Genomic DNA, 20,473 nt, shown 5'->3' with positions numbered 1-20,473 from the left:
TATCATATCTCTGATACTGGTACATTTTGTCATTTGGTTGATATAATACATGATTCCAATACTTATTTCATGTTTTAAGATGATACATGAAATTCTCAAGGTTATTAATACCCTGCATTGCCTGATGTCTTATCTGTTATTTTTCACAGCACTTCCACTATTGAACAAGGAAAAAAAGAGATGACAATGCCATTCTTTTTCTTTGCTCTCTTTTGAGGCCATTGCCTTTCTCACTTATTAAGAGTTAGTATCAAGCACTGAGCTCCTTGATAGGAAATGCTTTATCAGTGTCATCTCAGAGGAAGGGAATGAGCAATAGCTGCTGTAAGCCACACCTTGCTTTCGTGAGAATTCTACTAGAATAAAATGCTGGCATTTGTTTTCACACGTCAAAAACCTGGCAAAAACCTGGTTTTGTGTCAATGTGAAGCATAGCTGAATAATGGAAAGTGACCTTTTAGTTTTTTAAAAAAAACTACCTTTCTAGATTTCTCATTCATTTATCTATGTACAAGACACAAACCTACAAAGAATTCAGAATACATATTTTGGGGCAAAGGGATAATTGTTATTAGGAAGACTTCAAGGATATGCTCACCCTTGATACTACTTTCAAAAAGTTCAAAATAATGACATTTTAGTAATAAAGGTGACTCTTTCTCAGAGTACTTGTTCACATATTTCTAGAAGTCAATAGGTAAATACAAATAATACCATGCTCTGCTGAAGGGCTTACTTGTTAAGCAGACCATCAGAGTAATGGCTACATCTTGCATGAGATACTGATAATTCCCAAAGAGTTGCAGTTGCTGAAAAAGAAAAAAAAAAGTGAACATTTAGCATAGACTTTTTATCAAGCCCATGACTTTTTTAAGTAGTTAGAAGGCAACTGTTAATTTTCTTGCCCCTTCAGGAGAAAATAACTTACTGAAAATCATTCGCATCTTACTGAATAGAATATCATATAATGCCTTTCCAAATGTTCATTTAATTCCTTATTACCCGCAAGTGTCAGTATGTATGGAACCACCTCCATTTGGTGACGTTAATTTTGGCAGTGGTAGTCTCAACCTGGGCAGTTCTCAAAAGAGATATTAAAGCCTGAAAATTTCTTGGAGGTCTTCAAATAAAATTTGAAATCAAGGCCTTAATTAGCTCATCAGGTGTTGCTCTCCATCCTTACCCATGGATTGAAATCATACCATGTAACTGTACCTCAAAAGGTTCATAAAGAGATGGAATTAAAATTAAATTTAGGAGGTCAGCATTGTGGCACAGTGGGTTAGGATGACACCTATAATGCCGGCATCCCATATGGCTGCCAGTTCAAGTCCTGGCTATTCCACTTCCAATCCAGTTCCCTGATAATGTACCTGGAAAGGCAGCAGATATGCTTAGGCCCCTGCCACCCACATGGGAGATCTGGATGAAGTTCCTGACTTTGGCCTGCTATGTCCCTGGTCACTGCAATCATTTGGGGAGTGAAACAGCAGATTGAAGATCTCTCTCTCTCTCTCTCTCTGTCTTTGAAGTAAATAAATCTTTTTTTCAAGATTGATTTTCAATTCTCTTTATATACAGAAAATCAGTTTAGTATATATTAAGTAAAGATTTCAACAGTTTGCACCCACACAGAAACACAAAGTGAAAAATACTGTTTGAGTACTAATTATAGCATTAAATCACAATGTACAGCACATTAAGGACAGAGATCCTACATGAGGAGTAAGTGCACAGTGACTCCTGTTGTTGACTTAACAAATTGACACTCTTGTTTATGGTGTCAGTAGTTTCCCTAGGATCTTGTCATGAGTTGCCAAGGCTATGGAAGCCTTTTGAGTTCACCGACTTCGATCTTATTCCGACAGGGTCATAGTCAAAGTGGAAGTTCTCTCCTCCCTTCAGAGAAAGGTACCTCCTTCTTTGATGACCTGTTCTTTCCACTGGGATCTCACTTGCAGAGATCTTTCATTTAAGCTATTTTTTTTTTGGTCAGAGTTTCTAGGCTTTCCATGCCTGAAATACTCCCATGGGCTTTTCAGCCAGATCCGAATGCCTTAAGGGCTGATTCTGAGGTCAGAGTGCTATTTAGGACATCTGCCATTCTATGAGTCTGCTGTATATCCCACTTCCCATGTTGGATCATTCTCTCCCTTTTTTATTCTATCAGTTAGTATTTGTAGACACTAGTCTTGTTTATGTGTTCCCTTTGACTCTTGGTCCTATCATTATGATCAATTGTGAACAGAAATTGATCACTTGGACTACTGAGATGGCATTGGTACATGCCACCTGGATGGGATTGAATTGGAATCCCCTGGTATGTTTCTAACTCTACCGTTTGGGGCAAGTCCGATTGAGCATGTCCCAAATTGTACATCTCTTCCTTCTCTTATTCCCACTCTTATATTTAACAGGGATCACTTTTCAGTTAAGTTTCAACACTTAAGAATAATTGCTTATTAATTATAGAATTCAACCAATAGTATTAAGTAGAACAAACAAAAACAATACTAATAGGCTAATCCTCCACCTTGCGGCGCCGGCACACCGGGTTCTAGTCCCGGTTGGGGCGCCGGATTCTGTCCCGGTTGCCCCTCTTCCAGGCCAGCTCTCTGCTATGGCCAGGGAGTGCAGTGGAGGATGGCCCAGGTGCTTGGGCCCTGCACCCCATGGGAGACCAGGAAAAGCACCTGGCTCCTGGCTCCTGCCAGGATCAGCGCAGTGCGGCGGCCATTGGAGGGTGAACCAACGGCAAAGGAAGACCTTTCTCTCTCTGTCTCTCTCTCTCACTGTCCACTCTGCCTGTCAAAAAAAAAAAAAAAAAAAAAAAAAAAAACAATACTAAAAGGGATAAAGTATTAAGTTGTTCATCAACAGTCAGGGCAAGGGCCGATCAAGTCACCGTTTCTCATAGTGTCCATTTCACTTCAACAGGTTTCCTTTTTGGTGCTCATTCAGTTGTCACCGATCAGGGAGAACATATGATATTTGTCCCTTTGGGACTGGCTTATTTCACTCAGCATGATGTTTTCCAGATTCCTCCATTTTGTTGCAAATGACCAGATTTCATTATTTTTGACTGCTGTATAGTATTCTGTAGAGTACATGTCCCATAATTTCTTTATCCAGTCTACTGTTGATGGGCATTTGGGTTGATTCCAGGTCTTAGCTATTGTGAATTGAGCTGCAATAAACATTAAGGTGCAGACAGCTTTTTGTTTGCCAATTTAATTTTCTTTGGGTAAATTCCAAGGAGTGGTATGGCTGGGTTGTATGGTAGCGTTATATTCAGGTTTCTGAGGAATCTCCAGACTGACTTCCATAGTGGCTTAACCAGTTTGCATTCCCACCAACAGTGGGTTAGTGTCCCTTTTTCCCCACATCCTCGCCAGCATCTGTTGTTGATAGATTTCTGTATGTGAGTCATTCTAACCGGGATGAGGTGAAACCTCATTGTGGTTTGATTTGCATTTCCCTGATTGCTAGTGATCTTGAACATTTTTTCATATGTCTGTTGGCCATTTGTATTTCCTCTTTTGAAAAGTGTCTATTGAGGTCCTTGGCCCATCTCTTAAGTGGGTTGTTTGAAGTAAATAAATCTTTACATACATATACATATACTCTATATATACATATACATATATACTATATATATATATATATATATATATATATATATAAAGAGAGAGAGATTTTGTTTCTTTTGGTGCAGAAAAATTTTGAAATCCATCATAGCTTTTTCATAATATACATATTCCAAGAACATTTTGAAGATCTCCTGTTTTGCATGGATTTCAGTGTGGGTTTTTTTTTTTTGTTTTTGCACCAAATAAGCTTATCTTTTAATTCCATTTCCTTTAAACTTTTGGAGCATCCTTCCTGATTCTCTTGGAGTTCATTCACTTTCACAAACTGAACAAGGGCTCTCTTTAGGTATGCCCATTGTAGCCTTTAGTCCGGTACCCCTGCCTTTCTAAGGCTTATGAAGACATAAAATTTCTTTTAAGTTACAGTTAAGAAGTTGAAGCATTTAATTATAAAAGTCAAATCATTATTCTCTAAGAACTTGCCTTACAACACCTTTAGCAGCCAAGCCTGTGTATTTGCTTTGTATATTTTGATGGAATGCCAAACTGTAATTTTGTTCTGAGCACGTCACAGACCAGATTTATGCATGTGAAAGATATTCACATTGCTGGCCTCTTAGAGGATGAATCTAATGCCCAGAGGTAGTGGGCTCCGGCCTTTGGGGGACACACTTGTTTTGGTCTAAAGCATCAGAATGAATGACTCCCAAGTGGATTATGGTTCTAACTCCATCTGTGGAGACTTGGGAATTGGAGTTTTGCTTTGAAAGGCTGCAATCAATTCCTCCATGAACTCTCAATCTCCAATTCTTTCGCTGTCTTCTTTCCTTTCTTTCTCATATTCTTTCCCTTTCTTTCCCCCAGGTGCTGGAAGAGATGGAACAGTGAGAACTCCAGCAGCAGCCTTAATTTCCTTTTCACTCTGCAAGGAGTGTGCATGGAGCTATAGAAGGCTTTGAAAATAATTGACCAGCCCAATTTCTCATAGGCACATTTTGGCCAAGGGCAAGACCTAATTTGTTTTGTAGTTAGAGGAAGAACTTGAATCCAGGTTTCCTGTGACCAATCTGGTTTCCGCTTCTCCCCACTAGACTGCCCTTCAGCCCTTTGTGTGTGATCTTTCAAGCAGTAATCCACCAGCCCTCTCAAATATACCAGGGTAAAAGCCAAATAGCTCCCTTTCTGAAGTGTGCTTCTAGCCTGTTGAATAATTTTACTGAAGAGCAAGCTATAATTTTGGGATAATGGAGATGACTTTCTTTTTTTTCTTTCTTTCTTTCTTTTTTTTTTTTTTGGACAGAGTGGATAGTGAGAGAGAGAGACAGAGAGAAAGGTCTTCCTTTTGCTGTTGGTTCACCCTCTAATGGCCGCCACGGCTGGTGAGCTGCGGCCAGCGCACTGCGCTGATCCAAAGGCAGGAGCCAGGTACTTCTCCTGGTCTCCCATGGGGTGCAGGGCCCAAGTACTTGGGCCATTCTCTACTGCCTTCCCTGGCCACAGCAGAGAGCTGGCCTGGAAGAGAGGCAACCGGGAAAGAATCCGGCGCCCCGACTGGGACTAGAACCCGGTGTGCCGGCGCGGCTAGGTGGAGGATTAGCCTATTGAGCCGCGGTGCCGGCCTGGAGATGACGTTCAACCTATACATAATTCTTTTGTATAGCCATTCAATTTTTAAAAACTTACTAGTATTTCATTTAAAGAGTACTTTTTTTAGTTCAGAGAATTGCTAATCCCTTATTAATGACATGTCCAACTGTATAAATTCTGGGTAGGTTCAGAAGTACAACTTCTTATGGGAGATTTTTAGAATTCCAGTCTTTCAAAGCCAAATACAACAACTTCTCCTCCTTTTAATCTCTTCTCAGTCTTTTGCCAAAAGTATTCCACAGTTGGACACTGATCCATTTCTTGCTGATTATATTTAGATTTCTCTGAAGCCCTCTTCATACTACAACTGGGACTTAGAGAGGTCAGGAGCCTCAGGTTGTCTGGAGAAAAACAACACCCTAGAGAACAGATCCACATCTACTTATTTGTAACCCCATGTTTCATGCACCGTTAAATCAGTTTGCAGATAGCTATTTTGAGAAATGCCATTTATTTATAAAACATTAAATCTGATTTAGGAGCCATATCCTCAGAGAATAAACTAGGGATGTAAATGCCATAACTGTGAACATATGATTTTGGTTCTTACCCAATAGAGCAATGATGTACCAATGAATTGAATTATGCCATACATGGTCAGGTATTTAAATACCCCAAAGGATGAAACCAGAGCAGCTCGGCCTTCTCTGTTGAGAAATAATAGTAATAATTGGTTAAGTGTCATACACAGCTCCCAGTTTCTATGTTTCACAAGGAGTTTGATTTTTAATAATTTGTTGATACACATGAACTTAATCACTGATTCAGCCTCTCAATTACTTAACCACATTCATCCATCCTCTTTCTCTTTCAGTCATTACCTCACTCAGTTATTTACTTTTTCATTTCTGGCTTATAAGGTACCAATATTATGTTAAGGGCTATGGTGGATATGAAAGGAACCAGGCACAGTCCTTATTCCCAATAAGCTGTCAGTGAAGTGAAAAGATAACCATGTATATTATAGACACAACACAACATTATAAGGTGTAAAATGTCAAGTATGGACTTGATTGTGATCACTACATCTTAAAAATACATGCTTCCTAGGAATGGTACTGTGTGTGTTTCAGGGGCCCTTAGAGACATAAAGATAATGGATGGGTGCCCTCACTTTTCAGGGAATGTGGATATGACTCTAATATTTGAGATGTAATAGGTTTTGCTGGCTTCAACATCTCAAGAACCCAGGGTAATAATCTGAGCTGGTATAGAGATGAAGTGATCAGGACCACATTAAAAACTTCACTTTAACAAGCGGACATTATCTCCTTTTAAAAATCCACTCAGATCTGTTGGATGTCAGATTATGCTGGCCAAGGGAAGACGATGAGTTAGTAGCATGCAATGGGAGCGGGGACTTGGGAAACCACCACGCCTCATGTCCAAGCAGAAGCTAATTCACATGGGAGATGACCACATCTTTATTTCTAGTCCTCAGTGATATGGGTGCTTGCTCTACTCAAGACTTTGTTGACCCAACAGGGACATAAAAAGGAAAAGCTAAAAGTCCAACTACTAGCCAACCACTCTTCCTTATGCAACATGATGGGGTGCTCACATACTGGAAGCTTGATCCCTAGTGTCCAACATTCTAAATAGTATTTGAAGGTGATAGACATTGAAGAGCTACTCAACCTTAGGTATCTCATTACAGCAGCAGAAAATGGGCAAATGCATTGGGGCTGGCACTGTGGCTCTGCAGCAATTTGAACACAAGTGTTCCACTTTCAATCCAGCTTCCTGCTAATGGGCCTGGGAGGCAGCCGATGATGGCCCAAGTACTTGGGTTCTTGTCACCCATGTGGGAGACCTGGATGGAGTTCCTGGATCCAGGCTTTGTTTGGCCTGGCCTACCCTTGGCTGTTATGGGCACTTGGGAAGTGAACCAGTGAGCCTAACATCCATCTCTCTCTCTCTCTCTCTCTCTCTCTCTCTTTCCCTCTGCCTTTCAAATAAATGAATAAATAAGTAAATAAATAAATCTTTTTAAAAATGGCAAACCTATGGATCTATGCTTTCAAAACTATATTTCATTCCTCCTCAGGGGAGCTTTCCCAGGAATAAGCATTCATCAAAAATAGCAGGGGTAGAATGAGTCCAACAGAGATGAACCATATTTGGTTTTTATGGATCTATGAAATACAGAAGAAAAGAACCTCTGCCTTGTCTCCCTAAGTAGGCTATCTGCCACTGGAGAGATTTGGCATCACAATTTGTGTTATAAACAGTATACTGCATTCATAAATGCTGGACCACATTAGTGTGAGAGAGTCTATGAAGTTCAATGCCACAACATTTTGAATGGATCTTGGCAATTTGTATAACTCCTCATGGAAGCTACTTTACCTGGCTTAACCTCCACAATTTCCATATGAAAAGTCTTTCAGTCCAAGTGGGTTACCAGTAACAACCTCAATTATAAATGTGACTATCCCATTTTGTCCATTTGTAATCCCTCCAACCTCCTTTCTGTTACAAACTTTCATCCAACGGTCAAGTCCCAACTCCCCTGTTGAAGCCTTCTTTCCTGGCTTGAGTTCATTTACTCAAACTGCCAGAATGTTTATTGTTTGGATGTTAATATATTTTAAGTATACTTATTGAGCAGCTTTTATGCATCAGGCATCAGATTCTCTGTATTGTGAGATATCCACATATCCCAGGGGGCTGGTGCTGTGGCATAGCAGACAAAGCCACCACTTGCAGTGCCAGCATCCCATATGAGTGCTGGTTCGAGTCCCAGCTGCTCCACTTCTGATCCAGCTCTCTGCTATGTCCTGGGAAAGCAGTAGAAGATGGCCCAAGTCCTTGGGCCCCTGCACCAGCGTGGGAGACCTAGAAGAAGCTTCTGGCTCCTGACTTCAGATCAGCCCAGCTTCAGCTGTTGCGGCCATCTGAGGAGTGGACTAGTGGATGGAAGATCTCTCTCTCTGTGTTTCTGCCTCTGTGTGGCTCTGTCTTCAAATAAATAAATAAATAAATAAAGATATCTGCATATCCCTATCTGCTTTACTGTGATGTGAGTCCTCCAGGACAAGGCTTTGTCCCATCTCTTTTTTTTTCCTAAGATTTATTTATTTATTTGAAACTCAGAGTTACACATAGAGAGGTCTTCCATCGATGGTTCACTCTCCAATTGGCTGCAACGGCCAGAGCTGCACTGATCTGAAGCCAGGAGCTAGGAGCCAGGAGCCAGGAGCTTCTTCCGGGTCTCCCACACAGGTGCAGGGGCCCAAAGACTTGGCCATCTTCTGCTTTCCTATAGCAGAGAGTTAGATTGGAAGTGGAGCATCTGGGACTAGAACCAGAGCCCATATTGGATGCCGGTGCTTCAGGCCAGGGCGCTAACCCACTGTGCCTCAGTGCCAGCACCCCCCATTCCTTTTTTAATTTTACTGATTTGAAAGGCAGAGTTATAGAAAGAAGGAGAGTCAGAGAGACCTCCCCATCCTCTGGTTCACTCCCCAAATGGCCAGAATGGCTGGAGCTGGGCCAGACTGAAGCCAGGAGCCAGGAGCTTCTTCTAGGTTTCCAATATGGGTGCAGATGCCCAAGCTCTTGGGCCATCCTCTGCTGCTTCCTCAGGTTACTAGCAGGGAGCTGAATAGGAAATTGAGAAGCCAGGATGAAAACCGATGCCCATATGGGATATTGGCCTTACAGGTGGCAGCTTAACCTTCAGCACCACAATGCTGGGCCCCTTGTCTCAATCTTTTATCTACCACATTTTCAAGCACAACATTTAACAAATTCTGTGAGCTGTGATGATGATGGAAATCATGAAATACGGCGAGGTATCTGAGCACTATCTTTATATAGTCACCCTGACATCAACATTAAGGCAATAGAGACAGTGAGCAAAGGGCTTAGAGACACTTCGCAAAGACAAATCAATAAAACACAGTGGCCTTTTGGTTATGGAGGAAGAAGAAGAGAGAGTTCAATGTACTCTGAGATTCTGAACTTCACTGATGGACACTAAGGAACTGATCATTCTTAGAAACAGGTAACATGGGACTTGGAAAGATGGGCTGTTTGTTGGTAGAAGAGGTGATGGTGTTTGTGGGCCCAGAAGGACACAGGTGTCCACAGATACTCAATGTTCAGGGAGAGGTGTCAAACTGTCGCTGAAGGTGTAGACTTTCAGGCCAGGCACCTAGGCCAGTGATTCCTGACCTTTAGTTCTGATGCACCAGGGGACATGCTGAACTTCATGGTTGTCTTTTCTACATACACCTCAAATTTTGGTGGTGTCTTCCACACTACCCAAAATTATCTCAAAATGTTATAGAAAACAACAAGGGAACAAAATTCATGAGCAGAAAATAAAATATAATGTTGTATTTTTAATTACATTTAAGATAGAGATATGATCAGAAATTCAAGAGAGGTAGGTGTGAGGGAGATACTAGCAGGGTAAATAGCTCTTAATTCCTTCCATTTTTCTAAGCAATGCCAGTCAATCACTTGTAATATCTTCCATATAAACATTTTGACTATTTGCTAGTTTTCATTCTGGAGACTTATAATACTATTTGGGAAATCTCTCTAATGCGGTGTGCCCTTTCTGCTTCCAAACCATCCTGAACTCCTGAGGAAATATCCCAAGAAGCAAGCAACACAAAAAACCAAGGAGGAGAGAAGTGTGAAATGCAATCAGTTAATCAATATCAAGTCAGGCTTTCAGCTGTCCACATAACACACCCACCTATCTTCGAAGGCTCTGCAAAGTTCACTTTGTTGTGGCTTCTACCAGTATTCTCAAGCAGTACTAATGGCCTCTTTAATCGGTGTACTAATAGCACTTTACCCACATCTGTTATAGTTAATTCTGTCTCTCCAGAGCCAGACAACAAGCCCGTCCTCTACCAGAGCAGAAGGGGAAGAAATGACTCACCTGATGAGATGAGGCACACACTCAATGTTGGCTATTTTCGAGGTAAAAGGTGATGCCACAGATGCTTCCTGTTCTGACAGTGAGATTCCTGCGTGAGCCATTTTCAAGGCCTGGAAAGATCAATCCATTGTACAGCCTTGACTCCTGAGAAAGGCTCTAACACTTCACATCGTAGAATTATAACACTGTACCTTTCTGTCCCTGGGTCTCTGTTTACACTATCCCTCCACCTGGAATACCCTCCCTCCTTTGATCCACAAACCCACAAATGAAAAAGGGAGCAATGAAACAGTGCTCCACAAGTAGAAGTGCTGTATGTGTGTGCATGACTGTGTGTGTTGGCTGTGGGTGTGTAGATGTGATAAGGAAACGGAAGTGCTAACTCAAAAGATCCATTAAGGGGTGAGCATTTGGTGTACTGAGACACTGTTTGGGATGCCTGCATCTCATATCTGAGTGCCTGGGTTTGAGTCTCTGCACTACTTGTGATTCCAGCTTCCTGCTGACACACACCCTGGAAACAGTAGGTGATGGCTCAAGTACATAGATTCCTGCCATTCACATGGGAGACCTGGATTGAAATGGGCTCCTGGCTTTAGCCATTTGGAGAGTGAACCAGTGGATAGGATGTCTCTCTCTCTCTCTCTCTCTCTCTCTCTCTCTCTCTCTCTCTCCCTCTCCATTTAATATAAATATACTTTTTACAGAGATCACAGAAGTTGATGGACATTGGTTGGGTCCTTGATAATCTTAGTTGTTACACACCACAGGACATCTTTATGAACCGGAAAAGATTTGATCCCTACCTTTCCCTAGTCTGCCTGATCTAGCCAATCAACTAACCACTGGGATGGAGTGGGGGACCAGATTGCATTCATCACGCTCATTCAAGCCCATGTGTTGTTCCTCTGAAATAAGGACTATTTTGTTTTTTTATTGTTCTGAAAACAGTCCAGAGAGTGCAAAGGTTGATTAACAGGCAGGTCAGCAAGCCTCTAGCCCTACAAGAATTGTATGGGTCTCGAATGAGATGTTTGACTTCTGTAGTTTCACGGAACCATAAACTACCTGGCGATCTGGCTGATACTTGCAAGATTCAAGTTCAATAAATATCGCAACATTTCTTCCTTCCTCTTTTCTCCTTAGCATTTTCTGTCTCAACTATATGACATAAGAACATCTACATTATATCCAGGTTAGTTTTATTCATGATTTTCCCCCATCAGACAATGAGCTCTTTGTGGAGCGGACCTTATATGAATTTTTAGCATTTGGTATCTTTATTTTGTGCTAAATTCCATATAATCATAATAAGACTGAGCATTCATTCTAGATTTTAAAAAATTGTTTAATTATTTGAAAGATAGAGAAAGATCTCCCATTTGCTGGTTCACTCTTCAAATCCTCCAATATTCAGGACTGGACTAGGTCAAATTCAGGAGCTGGGAATTCAATTTAAGCTTTCCATTTGGGCAGGCACCCAAGTCCCAGGATGCACATTAGTAGAAAGCTGGAATTGGGAGTAGAGCTGTACTTGAATCCAGGCACTGCAGTGTAGGGTATGGGCATCCCAAGGGGGTGTCTATACCAAATGTCCACTTTGGAAAATTTTTTTTTTAATTTTGGGTGAGAGAGGGAGAGGGTGAGAGAGAAGAAGAAGAAAAAGAAGAAGGAGGAGGAGGGGGGAGGGAAGGTGGGAAGGGGAGAAGAAAGGGGAGGAGAGAGAAAAAGAAACAGAAACAGACATAGATAGGGAGAGCTCTCCTGCACTGGTTCACTCCCTAAATGTTTGCAGTGGCTTCCAGCAGGAACTTGAAGCTGGAAACCAGGAATTCATTACAGGTTTCTCAGATGGGTGGCAGGAAACCAACTGCTTGAAACCATTACTGCTGCCTCCCAGAGTCTGCATTATAAAGACTCTGGAATCAGTAACCAGAGCCAGGTATTAAATCCAGACACTCTGATATGTCATCTTAACCTCAGTGCCAAGTGGTTGCACTCATCTAGATTTTTAAAGAAGAGATTAACAACTAGCTCTTTCTCATGAAGCAGAAATTTATAATAATTTTCTGTATGAGCATGGTTTTCTTCACAGAACTTTGGAGGAATATTAAAGAGGAATATTAGATCTTAAATATCTAATGAACTTTGGAAATAAAAAGCAATTTTCTTCTGGGCCTATAAATTGTCTAATATAATCCTCAATATAAACTGTTATTTGAATCGTATCTTTACAACTCCAAATACAAAGCACGCACCGTCCTGTGTGTGAGAAATAATCTCAGAATCATTTGATTTAGGTTTTGCAATATCTAAATATTTTGTTTTAGGATTTCACTAAGTGTGAAAGTTTTTGAATAAAGCTAACTGATTTTTTTAAGATTTATTTATTTGAAAGAGTTATAGAGAGAAAAAAAAAAAGCTAACTTATAAACTAAACCCAGAATGTAAGTTTCCACAGGAATAAATAAATTTACCATAAGTTAATACATAAATCATCAGTTTCAAACTTTATCATCACTAAGAATTTATCAGCTTTGTGACCGTGGGCAGAATTACTTCACCTGAGACGTTATTTCCCTACAGATAACGTGAGGATTTAAACCAGGTGGTCTTGTAAAGTCTCCTCTGGGTGTGACATAGGGAGAGAGTTCAAGTTGTCTTCCCTCATCTCTGTTACTCTAAGAGTTGCCAGAGAACAGCTGACGTGACTCATCTTACTTTACTCCTCTCCACCTGCAGCCCACACTCCGGTGGAGGAAATTATAAACACCCAAACAAGCCAGCGGATTCTGGAGGAAGGATGAAGAGGTCGACACCTAAGGACCATGAGCTCCTCAATAGGGGCTTCGGCGAGCTGCTTGTGGGAGCAGAAGTCCTTTCTACTCACCCCACAGTCATTAGCTCCATCGCCACACATGCCCACATAATAACTGCAGGGAAAAGGATAAGAAAAGTTAATATCTTGACTCTTGAGTAATTTCCATCATAACTACTTCACATGCAGGATGTGTGTATGTGTGTGTGTGTGTGTCTGTGTGTCCCCAACATGTGTGAAATCAGCCTGAACAAAAATGACTTCGAGGATCATATCCCCAACAGAAAAGGGCCATTGCATTATTTAAATAGTTTCAATCAATTACTTTGAGATGGTAGGGATACCACCAAGGACATCAGCAAAAACAGTGATCACACACTTCAAAAGAAGTCCTCTTTCAGTATCGCCACCAAAGCCAAGCTGAAGAGTATACAGTCATAGTTATAACACTTCACACACAATCTAACTCAGATGTCACGACATAATCTGCCCGTGTTTCTGTTGTTGACTGCTGCTGAGAGTTTATAGAGTTCAGAGACCAGGAAGAGAAACAGCTGGAAAATAGTTTAACATATATAACTAGCGACATATGTGCTTGCAAGCATCCGTTATGCACCTCAGAGTGAAAATCAGATACTATGCTCCCCACTTGTATCAGTTTGACATGCAGACATGATACAAATAGAAGAGTAAAAATTAAAGTTGCTGTCAAAGGAATTCTATGCATTATGCAGACTGTCTTGTATTATAAGTAAACATACCTTCTAGAAATTGAATAATAGCAACACCACAAGATATTCAGTTGCACTGTTCAAAAACCAGATTAAATTTAAATATTAATAAGGTGAAAAAGTAAAGTTCTCTTAGAATGGGCTTATTATTAGCCAGCACTTAGGAAATGACCACTTTTGGGCCAGGACTTTGGTGTAACCATTAAGATCCTTCTTGGGAAGCCCGTATTCCATATCAGAGTGCCTGGGTTCCAGCGCTAGCTCCATTTCCAATTCCAGCTAGTGCACACTCTCAGAGGTGGCAAGTGGTGGTTCAAGTACTTCGGTCTTTGCCATCCATGTGGGAGACCTGGATGGAATTCCAGGCTCCTGGCTTTGGCATGGCCCAACTGTTGTGGGCATTTGGAGGAATGAACGATGGAAAATCTTTGTCTGTCTCTCTGCCTGCCTTTCAAATAAAATGAGAAAAAATAAATAAGCATTTTAAAAGACCACTCTTACTGGCCAAATGGTCAAATATAGCCAAATTCATATTCCTATGGTTCAACCTACTATTGAGCTCGTATATATGAAAACCCCCCATAATTTCAGATGCACGTCAGCACTCCTGATAGCTGTTAGAACAACGGCTTGCTTTCTTCAGGCTTAAAGCACATATCTAATGCTTATATCACATCGAGAATCAGATCTCCTAGTGTTCTCTGAAGTTAGGAAGGGAACGCAATCTTCTGCACATCTCTGATGATGAAGACATGAATAAGAAGATTGGGAAATTGGGAAGGCAGCTCATTCTGAAACAGCATGTGTTTTCCTGAACTGATTTTTCTTTAAGGGAATAGAACTTCTCAAAATTAAGCATTTAAGCTGGGAAAAATCCTCAGATATTTGAGAAAGTTGAAATTACTTTCTTCAGTCAATATCATGTAATGACCATGTGAGGGAAATAGTCGTTTTAGGTGCTGATTACCTACCCAGCCTCAAAGAATTATGGGAGTTAATAGGCAGTTTTGAGGCATTCCTGTGAGTGCTTGTGCAATGAAATGTGATGGTAAAAGGCAGTCTCCTGATTTCACCCATGACTTAGCAGCAATTATCAGAAGTTTCACTCATCTCTGTTCCTGTTTACTTTCTGGAATGCGTGGGCTGGAAACTCTAACATTCTCAGCAAGTAACAAGTCGACCTGCCCTCAAGAAGAACTGGTTAGTTCTGATGTGACTTGGTCATCTGTATTTTTGAAAGAAAAGTAAAGACCTTTCCTTTGATGTAATCCCTATTGCGTGATATTTCACCTCTTGCCTAGAACACCAGAAATAGTCCATATGTCTTCTTTTTCCTTTTTTAACAGATTTATTTATTTACTTTAAAGTCAGAGTTACAGAGAGTTGGGAAGACAGAGAGATTTTCCATCCACTGGTTCACTCCTCAGATTAGCTGCAATGGGTCAAGAGCCAGGAGCTTCTTCTAGGTCTCCCAGGCGGGTAGCAGGAACCCAAGCACTTGGGCCATTGTCCACTGCTTTTCCCAGGCCATTAGCATGGAGTTGGATCAGAAGTGGAGCATCCAGAATATAACCCAGCACCCATATGGGATGCTGGCAACTCAAGCAGGGCTCTACTCACTATGCCACAGCACCGGCTCCAGTCCATTCTTTTTCCTAATGGACTGACATGAAATGATGTCAGATAACTCACACACTTTCCCATTTTCCTCATTCCAAGTGATACAAACACTCAACCATCTTTTCTCTATATGTAAGCCGATCTTTGCAAATTCTTTCTGGAGTAGAAAACTCATAAAATGGCTCCCCATGCTACCCACTTCCTGGCAATCACTCCCTTGAGTGTGAGCTGGACCTGGTGAGTTGTTCCTCACAAGGAAGAGATGTCACTGCTGATGTTTGGATATAAACAACAGTGACACTGATGTCTCTCTCTCTCTCTCTCTCTCACCCCTCTCACCCCCCCACCTCCAGGGTGCTCCTCACTTGGCGGTTCTTATGGAAGCCATCTACCAAATTGTGAGCTTCCTTATGAAATGGGCCATGTGGCAAAGGACTGAGGATGGTGTCTGTTCAACAGCCAGTAGGATATTGAGGCTCTTAGTTTAACCACCCACAAGGAAGTGAATTCGTCAACAGGTGAGTGGGTCTGGTGGCAGATCATCTCCACTCAGGCAGAGATGATTATAGTTCTGATCAACACCTGATCACATCCTTGTGCGAAGCCCTGAGCCAAGGACTCAGCCGAGCTCCTCTTGCATGTCTAACCCACAGAACTGTGAAACAATAAGTAAGTAGTGTTATGCTAAGCCACCAAGGATTGGAGACACATGTTACACAGCATGCTTTCCCTTCATGCAATAACACTTACTTTAATTTCTGAAATTCTTCAACAAGGCTTGACTTCTGCCCAGGAGACATTCTTGCAAAGATGGTTCCATTCACCAGAATCTAAAAAGGAAAAATGGTCACTGCAATAAGATTAGGAAGAAGAATGCTTTTCAAATACAAGGCCTGAAAACTTACTCATGGCCACTAATTTGATACAGCATCGGTGGATCATCAGAGCAAATTCCAAGAAAGGGATTTAAGGCTTTGATTTTGAACTTTCATGTTAACCCTCCATCATAACTTGATTACTTTTTCCCAGACCATTTTTCCAAGATGGGATGACCTCTGGTTAATAATAATAAAAACTAAAAGCAGCAGAGCAAATGGGGTAAAACTGCTGAAGGAAATACAGTTGTTTTTTACCAAACACTTTCTCTGTAATTGCAGCACAAGCAGAGGGATGAGCAATGAACCGGAAGTTGAGAAACAGTGTTCCATGCTCAGCAGTATCACAACTAGCTGTGCAAATCCAAGGTAAGTGGCTTAACCTCTCTGAGTTCAGCTCTCCATCTCTACAGGGGGAAGCTGGGCTAAAGCCTTTCTGGGAACCTTTGGGGTCTAGAAGCTAGGGTCCTTGGGGCAAGGCAAAGAAATTTTAAGACTGCTTGCAGATGGTCACTGCCCTCAGCTCAGGCTCCATTGATCTCCACCACATTGACTGCACAGCCCCACAGCGCTGTTTTAAAATAGGACACACACAGCACAAGATAACAGATGAGTTTGAAACGAAAACACAGGGCCTTTGTTTCCTTCTGCTGTGATTTAAGAATCCAGACAGGAAGGGGAATAGAACTCAGCTGGACATGAGTTGGTGGCTTTCAGGTGGCATGTTTGGGATTGTCTGGATGTTCTCCAGGTAGAGAGGAAGGGAAACAGGGAGGCTGAGGTTGGACTGCACACACCAGGACTCAGACTCTGAAGGAACCAGGGACCACGTGGGTACAGGTAGGCCCAGGGAACTCTTCCAGGAGCAGTGCTTCTCCAACTCTGAGACCATCCCTTTCAGAACTGTCTCCCTTTGTGCTCACAGGTTTTCTCATTTTATTTTGCTTTTGCTTTCTCTTTTTTACACACTATGAATTTATTTTCAAGATATAATTAAGAAACACATTATTAGGTTGAAAATTAGTAAATTATATAATATGCAGGATTTAAGTTGTGATGCATAAAATTTATAAATATTAAAAATACTGGAAAAGTGGTTAGCTGGGAAGGAAAATTATTGTCATATCTTAGGTGAAAACAGGATAAAACTATTTCAATTCCTCTTTGATAAATAATCATACACATGATCAATGTATCAATCAATCCAGGTGGGTTAGGCTATGTTACAATGACTCCAAAACCTTATTTAGTTTTATAACAAAATTTATTGCTTGTTCATGAAAAGTCCACTCGGGCTCTGGGAGATTCTCCTGTTTTCCTCAGTCATTTGAAGGGCAAGACAAAACCCTCCATTTATCCAGTACTTACTTTTGGAAGCAAGCTGTTGAAATGCTGAAATATCACCTGGTATGATTTCCCACTCATTGCAAAATGGTAGCAGCTCTGTCTTTCCCCATCAGGGCCTGAGGCCTTTCCAATGTTAATGGAGATTTCCTAAAATCAAAAGGGCATCATCACTCCACAGTGGCTCTTAAGGTATGTCTCTGCTTTCTTAGGTTTGTGTGGAAGGAACTGAATTCACGCAGCATAACAATGTGAGGATTGGCAGATGAATAATGAGTAATTCCCACAGAACTTTGACCTATAGGAAAAAGAAGCTCAGAATGTCCCCCCTCCAAAGTATGTGAACACCTGACCTCTGACAATGAGGTGCTGTGGTTCCTGTCCTGGGAGGTACCACATGTGCTGTCAGTCTGCTGAGGCAATCACACTGAGGCACCAGTCAATCATCACAAAGATGAACAGGAAACATTCTTCCTTCTTCTCCTCACTCAGCCTCACATTCCCTAAGGTCTCTTAACCATTCCTTTGTTCAAAAATTTTGCATTGGGGCAGGCATCTGGTGTGGCTGTTAAAATTATGCCTACTCCCATATCTGAGTGCCTGGTTCAAATTCCCGACTCTGCTTCAGAGCCCATCTTTCTGCTAGTAGTCACCTTGGGAATGATGGCTCAAATGACGGAGTCCCTGTCTCCTACACTGGAGACCTGGATTAAACTCTTGGCTCCTGGTTTAGACCTGGCCCTGTCCTGGCTATTGGGTGGGGGGCATATGAAGAATAATACAGAAGATGGGAGATTTATGTTTCTCTCTCTCTCTCTCTCTCTCTCTCCCTCCCTCCCTCCCTCCTTCCCTCCCTCCCTCCCTCCCTCTCTAAGTTGAGTTGATTTTTTAATGCCTAATCTTTTAGCACCTGATCTCTGACCTCTGTTGTGACCCTATCCCAATAGGTAACCCGTTTTTCCCATAGTGTTTATATCCCCTTGCACATCCTACCTTCTGGTGAACCACCATTAATCCTTTTCTAAAATCCTTTCCCTCTTGTCTTTTCCCCTGTCACTGTCTCCCCTGGCTGCCTTCTATCCCAGCTGTAAATGACTATGGATTCATTCCTCATGACAATAGCTGGTAATGGTTTTTTCATGCAGCATTTTCCAGAAGGCTTTACATTTGTGTAGCATGAGAGAAAATTTTATTCGTTAGAGAAATTCATATCAAGAAAAGCATTGCATGCATATCCGGAAGATTTTCTATGCTGAATTGGGAAACGAGGTAAGACACCCCTATATTGAGACCTCCAATTACCAAACAACCCATGAAAGACATGCTGTTAAGCATTTTTCATGAGACAAGGACAGAAACTCTTTTTGCTTGTGCTGGGAATGTGGGAAGATAAAGTGTTGTGGAGGAAGGCAGAGCAAAGGAAGCTTTCTCCCAGTAACAACCTAAACTTGAATAAAGCCATTAAATTCATGAATGAGTAGTATTAGTGGACTGTTCATTAAAACAGTGTGGGAGCTGAGTTCTATCACATGGTGAATCTGGCAATGTGTACTGATGTGGAAGCAAGGGGACTCCCAAGGAAACAAGCACCAAGAATCTGCTGAAAGCAGAGAGAGTGCTGTCATCTTTCACAGCCCATTCAACTGGGGTTTGAGCCAAGTTAATGCACCTCTTCCAGGACAGGCAGAGCCACTCTGTACAATTGTGCCATTTGAGTACTGTACAAAGGGTCCTGATTACACAATGGTCCACTCTGTACTTAATATGAAAGGCTTGCCAGCCTGGAGGAAGGGAACATTTTTGTAATCCATCACCTGGAGGGCCATGTCTTTGAATTCACCTGCAGTGATGAAATGTCAGGCTACAGCCCATTCTCATCATTTGAAACAGTTACTCTTGTCCAAGTGCACAGGTATCTTGCTGTCTAGAGAAGTCTAAGACCTGTTAACTTCATGTCACAGGCACAGTGCAATCTAAATGTCCATGGATTTGTGAGGAATACAACAGATGAGTCTGAGTTGTTTTTCTGCAACTCATCAGTTTGTGTCTTGTGTGAGCTTACATTTCTTTCTTTAAAAAAACACTTAATAGATTTATTTGAGAGGAGGAGACACAGATAGAGAGATTCCACCCAATGGTTTGCTCCCCAAATGTTCACTGTGACTAAGACTGAGCCGGGCTGAAACCAGGAGCTGAGAACTCAAGCCAAGTTTCATCGTGAGTGGCTGCTACTCAATCATTTGAGCCTTCCAAGGCCTGCATTAGCAGGAAACCAGAGTCATGAGCTAGAGCTGGGAATGGAACTCAGATACTAAGGGCAGCTTAACCACTAGGCTAAATGCACACTCCCCACTAACTTTTCTGAGTCTCGATTTTCTCATTGGTAAAATGACTCATTTGCCCAACTCATAAGGTTATTGTGAGGATCAAATGGCAAAAGAGGAGAGTATAAATTAATTAGTAGTTCCCAGCCATGACGGCACATTGGAATCACTGGACAAAGAGCTGATGCCAGTTCCCACCGCAGGGATTCTGATTAATTGTTTCAGCCTGAATCAGGAAGCCTAAAAACTCCTCCAAGTGATTCTAGTGGGCAACTGAGCTGAGAAGCCTGAAGGAAAAATCTGCAAACTGAAAAACTCCAGACAGATGTGAGGAGCCGCGATTGTGATGACTCTGAAGAAGAGAAGGCTGTGCAGTGCCAACGTTTGCTCACTTTCTTCCCTGGTCCCATCTCCTGGTTCTCCACCAGCTGCCAGGTCACAGAGGCAGGCACAAACTCATCTGGTTCATTGGCTTCCACGATAATCACTTGGCTGCCTGGAGGAATCATTTCAGAATTCTTTGCAACAGTAATGGCTGTTTGAAGGTTGTCACCTAGAAGACAAAGGAATTCTGCTTGCTTTTGACAAACCTCTTCCCCACAACCAGAATCAAGCTCTCCCTCC

The 20,473-nt window shown here is 41.7% G+C and overlaps 1 protein-coding gene across 6 annotated transcripts in view; it reads right to left on the bottom strand.

Annotated features, from left to right (window-relative positions):
• Positions 1-20,473, bottom strand: part of ATP13A5 (ATPase 13A5) — a 129,948-nt gene that overhangs the window by 28,795 nt on the left and 80,680 nt on the right. For all 6 annotated transcript variants that reach the window (XM_089330843.1, XM_070072359.2, XM_070072361.2 and 3 more), the window contains exons 19-25: positions 20,242-20,402; positions 17,550-17,675; positions 16,057-16,136; positions 13,028-13,070; positions 10,138-10,247; positions 5,788-5,884; positions 737-809 (exon numbers count right to left, since the gene is read on the bottom strand). In XM_089330843.1, coding sequence (XP_089186969.1) covers positions 737-809; positions 5,788-5,884; positions 10,138-10,247; positions 13,028-13,070; positions 16,057-16,136; positions 17,550-17,675; positions 20,242-20,402 — 690 coding nt within the window. The remainder of the gene's footprint in view (positions 1-736; positions 810-5,787; positions 5,885-10,137; positions 10,248-13,027; positions 13,071-16,056; positions 16,137-17,549; positions 17,676-20,241; positions 20,403-20,473) is intronic.

The sequence above is a fragment of the Oryctolagus cuniculus genome, chromosome 4 (genome assembly GCF_051225735.1).
Source record: "Oryctolagus cuniculus isolate XC-2025 breed Fujian yellow rabbit chromosome 4, ASM5122573v1, whole genome shotgun sequence".
Classification (NCBI taxonomy): Eukaryota; Metazoa; Chordata; class Mammalia; order Lagomorpha; family Leporidae; genus Oryctolagus; species Oryctolagus cuniculus.
This window is presented reverse-complemented; position numbering and strand designations above follow the sequence as displayed.